Genomic DNA, 9,290 nt, shown 5'->3' on the forward strand with positions numbered 1-9,290 from the left:
TCAGCAAAAAAAAAAAAAAATGACAGCAGCAAATTGAAATATTCAGACTATGCATGATAATTAATATTGAAATGAATCTAATGACACAAAACACATACACTACATGATTTCAATCTATTTGAACACCAGCCAGTCTCTTGGAGTCATTTTCCTCCGGTGGTGATTAAAAGGACGTCTTGTGCTTTTAGAAACTGTCCAAGTGATGCAAGATAAGGCAACCAGTCAACCCTGAACTCAAGAGCACTGGGAGCAGATGAGCGAATTTCCCGTGTGTGTGCAGCGAGTCGAGAACAACCCTGATCCTTTTTTTAGTGGGCTTTGCCGTTACCGTTCATGTGGCTGGTGTTGGACTTGGGCACCTCCGTGCTGTATAGACAGTCCAGGAAGCCTCGGGAGATTTCCGTTACCATGGATCTGTCTGGGATTGACTGGGCCATGCCGTAGATGGCTCCCTTGGAACGGAAAGGAAGGAAAACAAGAGTATGTAAGTGGACTGCTTCAAATGTCATGCCAAAAAAAACAAATAAACCAAACCACCATTAGAATACTACTACGAGTAGTAATTCATAAATGGTGGCAATTTAATTAATGAAAGCTCATCCTCTGCTATTTACTAGCACATTGTGTTCAACACTGACTACACGGGTGTGTCATCTCACCATTCCTGTGGTTTTCTCTTTGGGGTTCTTCATAATGATGGCAACCTGTTCTCTGATATCGCCAACAAAGCGCTCCACAACACCCGGCTGGGTGTGTAGAACTGTGCAACAGATGTGGATGCTGTGGAGACATCACGACATTGTCACTGGTGTGGAACCACATCGGAACCTGGTGCTGCTACCTGCTTTGGACATACCTGGATGGATACTGAAGCGTGTTCAGATTCCAGCCCTTTGACGTCAACGCGTTGGACAGACGGAAAATATCAAACTCGTCCGAGCCGATCGCCACCACTGAAATTTCGGGATCCCCGAACACAAACACGCCTTTCATCTTTCGAACCCTGTCAGAAGTCCAAACAAAATGAGCTTTTTAATATTCAAAAGCATCCCAAATCCACAACTGAACAGTTCTTACTCTGCTTTAATTCTGCGCGCCACGCCGATGATCTTGCGAGTGGCGTCCACGTATCCATTCTCTCCCATGTGCATCATGGTGGCCCAGCAGGCCGCCACAATTCCTCCGGGCCTGGAGCCCGCGATGGAGGGCGAGGCATAGATTCCGCCCTGCCAGTCTGGGGCCACAAAGTACTGATAGTGACGGTACTTTTTATCACTGTAGAGAATCACTGAAGAACCTTTGGGGGCGTAGCCGTACTAGAAACGTACAACAACAACAAAAAGATCAAGATCATGAAGCTGAAGTACCAGACATTTTCTTTTTAGGTTTTACACATCTCCTCACCTTGTGAGTGTCTGCAGAGATGCTTGTAACACCTTTTACCCTGAAGTCAAACGGTGGGAGCTGGTAGCCAGCCTTGGCCATGAAGACGATCAGAAAACCACCCAAACAGGCATCGACATGCAACGGCAGGTGGTAACGTACGGCCAGCTGGAAAACAAGTAAGGAGCGAATTAGAGGGAGCGAGGATATATGACAAGATAAAAATGCTTCGGCCAGTGACCTTGGCAACTTCTCCAATAGGGTCCATAATGCCGTGTGGAAACTGAGGGGCTGAGCACACGAGCATGGCCGTGTTCTTGTTGATGGCTCTCTTCATAGCCTTAAAGCAGGAAAGAAATAATCAGGACTATAGATGGAATCATCGTACAATGACTCAAGTCACGTGCTTCATTTCCGTCTCACCTTGACATCAACCTGCATTGTTTTGCTATTGAGGGGAATGTGAACAAGCTTCATCCCGAAGTAATGCGCCGCTTTGTCGAAGGCCGCATGGACGCTAATTGGCGCCAGGCTGCAGACGTGACATTAATAAGAAAATAAATGCACTGTATTTATCAAGGCTTCCTCCATTGTCGCCAAAATAGCAGTAAATCGTTCACCGGCCCGATTTGAAAATTGCCATCTTACATTTCTGGGTATTTGACACCTCGTTCATACGCCATGTCTCTGTACGCCTTGCAGGCCATCAGTATGCTCTCCGTTCCTCCTGAAGTCACCTAAACAAAAAAAGTTTGTCATCTTATGTGATACTCCTGCTTTGTGTCGTTCCGTGCGCGACAACACATACTGTGCCACACGAGTCGGGTCCGCCGTGGAAAAGTGTGCAAGCCATTCTGACCACCTCTGCCTCCATTTTTCTCACACCGGGAAAGATATCTGGATGAAGTGGGTTGCTCCATGCAAAATCACCATAAACCTTAGAAGTTAAAAAAAAAAAAAAAATCTATTGAGAGGAACGTTGTGCCGATACATAACAGGCATCATAAGGTCACACAAGACGTCGGCATTATCTTCCACATTAAAAAGTGACTGCTTCGGAAATGGACGCCTAAAGAGAAGATGTCCTCGATGCATACCTTGACCAGGAGTTTCGTCAGTGTTTCATCACCCCAGTACACTGCGCCTGAAACACAGCCGTTCTGCCACTGGCACTCATCTGAAACAACAACAACAACTTCAGAACAACAGTTGCTTTCAGGCACGTGCCCAAATTAGCACAACTTACTCAAGGTTTGGTACTCGCTGATCTTGTCCAACACTTGGCTTTGCGAGAGACCTTTTGAGGGCAACTTTTTGGTGTAACTCATGCCATTCTTCAGAGTGCACAGACCGGCAGACATGTCGTCTAAAGCCTTGTTCAGTTGACGCTGGATCTATCAGGAGAGCACGGAGAACGTTATTTCGCCGGTGAAAACTCATTTCATTCATGTCAATTTGTCCTAAGAAGGCGATGTCGAGAAGTTGGTCGACGTTATCTCCAATGTTAAGTGTGCCAAAGGTCTCCGCGTACTCTGCACTCAGTCGTCAGCCGTGACTCATGAATCAGTCAGTGCACGTACCGGGCCGCCAATGAAGGGTATTTTTCTGATGAGTCGAAAGCATTGCTTCTTCATTCTGGAAAGGAGACCTAAAACCAAAAAGACAGGGAACTTCAGTCAAATGTTGGCACCTCATCAACCACAACGTTTTGACAGCTGACTATGACATATAATCACATGTCCAAAAAAAAACAGCTGGTTTAGTTTTGATCTCTTAACCGACCCCAAACACACTTCCCGAATATTTTAACATGACTCATGTCATGCTGTGCTCACTTTCTTGTTGGAAGAGGAATCCTTTAAGCCACACGGCTCCCAGTGTGGTGGCGAGCGTCACTCCGATGAGCTGCCACGGCTCAAAGTCTCTGCAGTGCGCGTTCACAAGCCGCCGAACGTCCTCCAGGTAGATGAGCACCATCTCCTTGTATACCTCCAAGGCACTCTGGATTTACACACAAACACACACATCGAACGTCATAATGACCACTTTGTCATTTGCCATTGTCGTAAAAATAATTTTTAAAAGCAATTATTTTCTTTCCTGGACTGGGTTCAAATCCTACATCTGATATTTCAAGCCAAGTTACTTTGCACGATTAGTCATACTTTAAAGAGGCAAATACATAATGAATAATTCATGTGTGAAAAAGCTGCTGATGTACTTACATCAGCAGGCATTGTTGGCCCTATAGAGCTCAGGTTTCCCTCTCAGCAACAGTACTCGTCTTTCTCCAGACAGAAGAGTGAGCGAGTTTGTCAGCTGACTCAACTTCTAGCGCCCCAGACTCCTCCCTGGCGTTGCACGGCTAATCCGCGCACGCAAACTGCCCGTCGGCACTGAGTTTAGCAAATGACCAAAGTGAAATTACGCATGCTTTGGTTTATCTGCGGGCGATTTTATGACATAGCACCTCAACTGCAAGTGATAGGGGAAAGCTTAAGGTTCAAATGATAACATCTTAACTAATCACAATCTGCTCAGCGCTAAGAACACTCCACAACTGTGCACCTTGGGCAGGTTGTATAATTATTTTCGGCATCAGCGATTCGTCAGATGCAAGTGGCGAATATGCCGATATTTAAATGAATTTACGTTGGGTTTGAAAGTATTAAGATTGGAAGGGTGCCTGAGATTTGACAGGATAACAAACAGGTTTGGCGAGGTAAACTGGGTCAAAGCCAAAGACGAGCTGCGAGTAGGGGACAAGAAAACGCATTGACAACAGATCATTCCTGAACCAAACAGATAAATAACAGTATTTTAAAAAAGGCAATGGATGGGGAACATCTTATTAATGAATCTGTTGCTATCTGCACAAATCTCACATTTGCCATGTCCCCATTTTTCTGCCCCTTTCAAAGCTCTGCGACCCACTTTTTGGTCCCAACCCACCAGTCTATTGAGATGCAGGTGCAGCATATCTGAGCTTTTTCTGTCGTAAAAAATAGATTAAACCTATCTCTCATCAGTTCAAAATGCAACTCTGTGCACTTTTACACGTACACCCTTTCTCTTGATTCCACTCACAAAACCGTAGATGTCAAACCTAAGGCCCGGGGAGCCTGCTCTGGTCCAGCGTATCATTTCCCTGTACGTGGCCCACTAAAGCAAATATTGTTATCTGCTTTTCACAGTCCTAACAGCCATCTTGGGAAAACCAACACGGACCACAACAATAATAAGTTTGACGATCCAAATCTAACTCCTTGGAAACATATTCAAGACCTGTCAGTATCGTCTTACTCATTATCACACCCATTACAATGTAGAGAGCCGCCTTTTGTGTCTCAAAGGGTGAAGGGGGGGTTCTTTGTTGTCATGGAAATATACTGGGTGCATTGATGAAAAGTTACAGATCACACACAGCAGTTCACAAAATGAGTCAAACGGAGATCAAGATTGACTCACTGTCTAACAAAGTCACTGCTGTGTCTGATCTACAGTAGTAGTCCCCTTATATAATATAATATAATATAATATAATATAATATAATATAATATAATATAATATATTTTGTCTGTACAGTTCATACTCGTAGTGTCTGTTTTCAGGAGTTGATTGTCCTCTTTTGACACTAAATCTGACTCCACATCACTCAGGCGATAAAAGCTTTGTTTAAAACTTCCTGCGGGCTCAAGCTGAACGGGAACTCTAATTTTAAACCATGGGCGCCACAATAAACGATTGTTTGAATAGAATATACAGTTTTTCACAGAGGAAGGGCCCTCTGTACAACAACTTATAACTTTTAAAACGAGAGCTACTGTAGTGTACAGTCTTTTCGATTTGGAGTGCGTGCAAGGCACAGAACAGTTTATTGCTGTCGCCTTGAGAATGGCAACAGTTCAGCGAAGGTGTTCGTGTCAGGAGTTTCGCAACTAGCCCTGAATCGAACCGCAACACGACATTGCACAACTACACAAAGCCTGTGAACTTAAGAGCATCCCAAAGAGGAAAACAGCTCAGCTCATGATCGCACGTCAGTGGCTGATAAACAAGTCCGAGTCTTTCAACAATTCTAAGCGTTCCAAATGTAATCGTGTCTAAACATACATAAACAACAGGGAAAGAAGTACCACTTACCCAGTAATCCATGTTGTCAAGACGGTTTTCAACCGATAACCTTGTTATTTTTAGTCTGCGACAAAGAGAAGTCACCTCCAACTAGCCGCCTGCTCGAGATCTTGGCTCTCATCTACATGCTACTACTACATATTCACGGCTACAAGCTAACTGGGATCCCGGAAGACAGTTTTCTGCGCATGTGTAGATATGATCGCACAGTGGACACGTTACGAAGCGTTTCAACCCTACCTCCATACGCTATGTACATCTACTCTGGCATCTCTCTTGAAGACATTGTGGTGCTTTATGACGTCACATGAGTCGAAGCCAAAAGCAACACAGCGAGATAGTCTTTTATACTTCATCTCTGTAAACAGCTGATATTGTTTTTATAGCAGTGCACAAACTTCCAAATGCTCAAGGTTTTTCCTTACAAGGAAAAAAAAAGTTAAGGTGCAGTTACAAAAACTGAACCGCTCGTCTAGAACCACTAGATGTCGCTGTATTTCCCTTTGGTGACGTCACCCGCGTCGAAGCCAAAAGCACTACTTGAGATGACGTTCCTCGCCGGGTGTGGTGGCGCACGCCTGTAATCCAAGTTACTGAGAGGCTGAGGCTGGAGGATCGGTTGAGCTCAGGGGTTCTGATCTGCAGCGGGCTATGTCGAGCGGGTGTCCGCGCTAAGTTCGGTATCGATATGGTGCTCCGGGGGGAGCCCGGGATCACCAGGTCGCCTAAGGAGAGGTCCCCCGGCCCAGGTCGGAAACGGAGCAGGTCAAAGCCCCCGTATCGCCCAGTAGCGGGATCGCGCCTGTGAATAGTCCCTGCAGTGCAGCCTGAGCAATACAGCGAGACGCAGTCTTTTATACTTCATTTCTGTAAACAACAGGTGATATTATTTTTATAGCAGTGCACAAACTTCCAAATGCTCAAGTTTTTTCCTTACAAGGCATAGTTCACATTAAAAAAAAAAAAAAAACACAAGGGAAGTTAAGGTGGAGTTATAAAACTGAACCGCTCGTTTAGAACCACTAGATGTCGCTATATATCCCTTTAGTGACGTCACACGCGTCGAAGCCAAAAGCACGACTCGAGATGATGTGCTTCGCCGGGTGTGGTGGCGCACGCCTGTAATCCAAGTTACTGGGAGGCTGAGGCTGGAGGATCGTTTGAGCTCAGGGGTTCTGAGCTGCAGCGGGCTATGTCGAGCGGGTGTCCGCGCTAAGTCCGGTATCGATATGGTGCTCCGGGGGGAGCCCGGGATCACCAGGTCGCCTAAGGAGGGGTGCACCGGCCCAGGTCGGAAACGGAGCAGGTCAAAGCCCCCGTATCGCCCAGTAGCGGGATCGCACCTGTGAATAGTCACTGCAGAGCAGCCTGAGCAATACAGCGAGACGCAGTCTTTTATACTTCATTTCTGTAAACAACAGCTGATATTATTTTTACAGCAGTGCACAAACTTCCAAATGCTCAAGTTTTTTCCTTACAAGGCATAGTTCACATTTAAAAAAAAAAAACACAAGGGAAGTTAAGGTGGAGTTATAAAACTGAACCGCTCGTTTAGAACCACTAGATGTCGCTATATTTCCCTGTAGTGACGTCACACGCGTCGAAGCCAAAAGCACTATTCGAGATGATGTTCTTCGCCGGGTGTGGTGGCGCACGCCTGTAATCCAAGTTACTGGGAGGCTGAGGCTGGAGGATCGGATGAGGTCAGGGGTTCTGAGCTGCAGCGGTCTATGTCGAGCGGGTGTCCGCGCTAAGTTCGGTATCGATATGGTGCTCCGGGGGGAGCCCGGGATCACCAGGTCGCCTAAGGAGGGGTGCACCGGCCCAGGTCGGAAACGGAGCAGGTCAAAGCCCCCGTATCGCCCAGTAGCGGGATCGCGCCTGTGAATAGTCCCTGCAGTGCAGCCTGAGCAACACAGCGAGACGCAGTCTTTTATACTTCTTTCTACCCCAATGCGCAATTTTGCACATTGCACGAATTTACACTAATAAACCTTATATTCCATCTCTCTTTGCAAATGTGTGCATGTCCTACACTGCCCCCTAGTGGATGAAGTCAGTATTCGCTTGTTACAGTCACAGTTATGATTGGCTGGTGATCAAGACTCAGGTCAGGGTGTACACCGCCTGCCTACGCTCCCTTAACCGTGACTCTAAAATGAAATGAAAATAAATGAAAGCACGGTAGAGATGATTCAGATTTACCCTCAAGTATATATAATTTCCCGTGATGCAATGAGCTCCAAATTCCTTGTGCATGGGGTTGAATATAGGGCACTTGGCCCATAAAAATGATTCTGTCATATCACATCATCATATTTTTGACTTTTGACTTTGATATTAATTTCTAATCCCATTCAGAGTGGTGATTCTTCAAGATTCAGCCAAAATCCCGATCTTTAAAAATTGAATTTTCAGTTTACATTTAAAATTTTTGTGAGTGATTCATGTGAACGCTTATTGTAGCCCGTTTAGGAAGAGTACAAAGTACCATGTTTACTATTTTGATCGTTGATGATGTGAACAGCACATTTTGTTCTTTAAGCACGACCCACATCCATCAAAGAAAAAAAAATGGTCAAGACGCGCACGTGCATGTCCCTCAGCTTCAACAAAATAAAGACAAAACGCTTCCAGCTATTTCTCTGTAATTGGTGTACACTGGCTTCAAAAGGCGAGGTGAGATGTACAATACATTGCTTGTGAAAGGAAACTCCAAAGCACATTAAAAGTGAATTCGTTTTTGTGTAAAGTGTTTTAAGGGTCATTCCGGTCACGACGCGCGCACCTCTCCAAAAGCGCACACGTCTCCGAAGGCGCACTCCATATTTTCTATAAAAGACAGTCAGTCACATTGTTGAAGGCTCTCACAAGAGCTGTACATATGGCATCCGGGTTGCAATTAAATGTTTTAAGATGTTTTCCCTTTCTTGAAGAAGTTTCATTTTCCCTTTCTCTCTCTCCCTCGGCAGCTCTTTGGCACAAGGAGCGAGAGGAGGAGGGGGGGCACATTGAATGGCCTCCCTGATAACAATCTGGTCAGCGAGTTGTTGGACTCGGATTGGCCTTCTCAAAACGTCCTTCAAACAAAAAGCTGAAGACGAAAATAAAGCCCCACCTGGTACCTCTGTTTGCTAAAATAAGAAATAGATTTGGCTTCATAAATAAGCAAAGGAGAGCGTGAAGTAGTCGGGGAGTAGAAACCAGGCGCATCCGTGCAGGTATCACCTGCTCTGGAGCTTGCTCATTTGTATTGTTAAATATTGTTAAATCACTTTTCCTACCCCCTTTTGCTGTCATATCTTTTTATATGGGTGCTTATGTTTGCCCAAACTTTGCATAACAAGTAAGATAATACAACACACTGATATATAAAAAAAAAAAAAGCAAGCAAAGCCCTGATTGTTTTAAATCAGCACCTGTCCGTCATATTCCAATATGGACTGACATTATTTGCAAAGTGGGGATATTTCGTTTACCTTGGACATTCTCGGATTTTTTACAACTACGAGTCGACGACTCATATCTCGCATGTGTATTTATCTACTTTATTGAAAGCATATGGGGGGGGGATCAGATTGTTCCCCAAATATTTGGACAAACAGTTCAACTGATAATGTATGTTTGAATTCTGCTACCCCGAACAACACAAATAGATTAAAGACCTCATCTGACATAGTTTATGGAACTTTGATTTAATCACATAATTTGCACTTCTTAAATTGAAGTTGCGACGATATGGTCTCTTTGCGCAGTCATTAAAGATCACATGA

General features: G+C 44.9%; 1 protein-coding gene across 2 annotated transcripts; it reads right to left on the minus strand.

The window, feature by feature from the left end:
- Positions 1 to 16: 16 nt before the first annotated feature.
- On the minus strand, positions 17 to 5,709 carry sgpl1 (sphingosine-1-phosphate lyase 1). Of its 2 annotated transcripts, none has more exons than XM_061284418.1 (14): positions 5,527 to 5,709; positions 3,219 to 3,384; positions 2,964 to 3,031; positions 2,630 to 2,777; positions 2,481 to 2,560; positions 2,192 to 2,320; positions 2,032 to 2,120; positions 1,807 to 1,915; positions 1,625 to 1,723; positions 1,405 to 1,551; positions 1,078 to 1,316; positions 857 to 1,003; positions 660 to 780; positions 17 to 452 (listed from the first exon to the last, which is right to left on the minus strand). In XM_061284418.1, exons 1-14 carry the CDS (start codon positions 5,536 to 5,538, stop codon positions 309 to 311), a joined length of 1,698 nt encoding a protein of 565 aa, XP_061140402.1. In that variant the 5' UTR covers positions 5,539 to 5,709; the 3' UTR covers positions 17 to 308. The 2 variants fall into 2 exon arrangements, with proteins under 2 accessions (XP_061140402.1, XP_061140403.1); XM_061284419.1 differs by lacking the exon at positions 5,527 to 5,709 and adding an exon at positions 3,609 to 4,874.
- Positions 5,710 to 9,290: the final 3,581 nt, after the last annotated feature.

The sequence above is a fragment of the Syngnathus typhle genome, linkage group LG8, assembly GCF_033458585.1.
Source record: "Syngnathus typhle isolate RoL2023-S1 ecotype Sweden linkage group LG8, RoL_Styp_1.0, whole genome shotgun sequence".
NCBI classification, from domain to species: domain Eukaryota; kingdom Metazoa; phylum Chordata; class Actinopteri; order Syngnathiformes; family Syngnathidae; genus Syngnathus; species Syngnathus typhle.

Bases quoted from the DNA above. Each gene is read 5' to 3' on its own strand.
- sgpl1 (XM_061284418.1), bottom strand. The intron at 3,032-3,218 runs GTGAGCACAGCA...TTTTGGTTTTAG, and splicing joins ATTCCTCTTCCAACAAGAAA to GTCTCCTTTCCAGAATGAAG. The intron at 1,916-2,031 runs GTAAGATGGCAA...TCACGTCTGCAG, and splicing joins GGTGTCAAATACCCAGAAAT to CCTGGCGCCAATTAGCGTCC.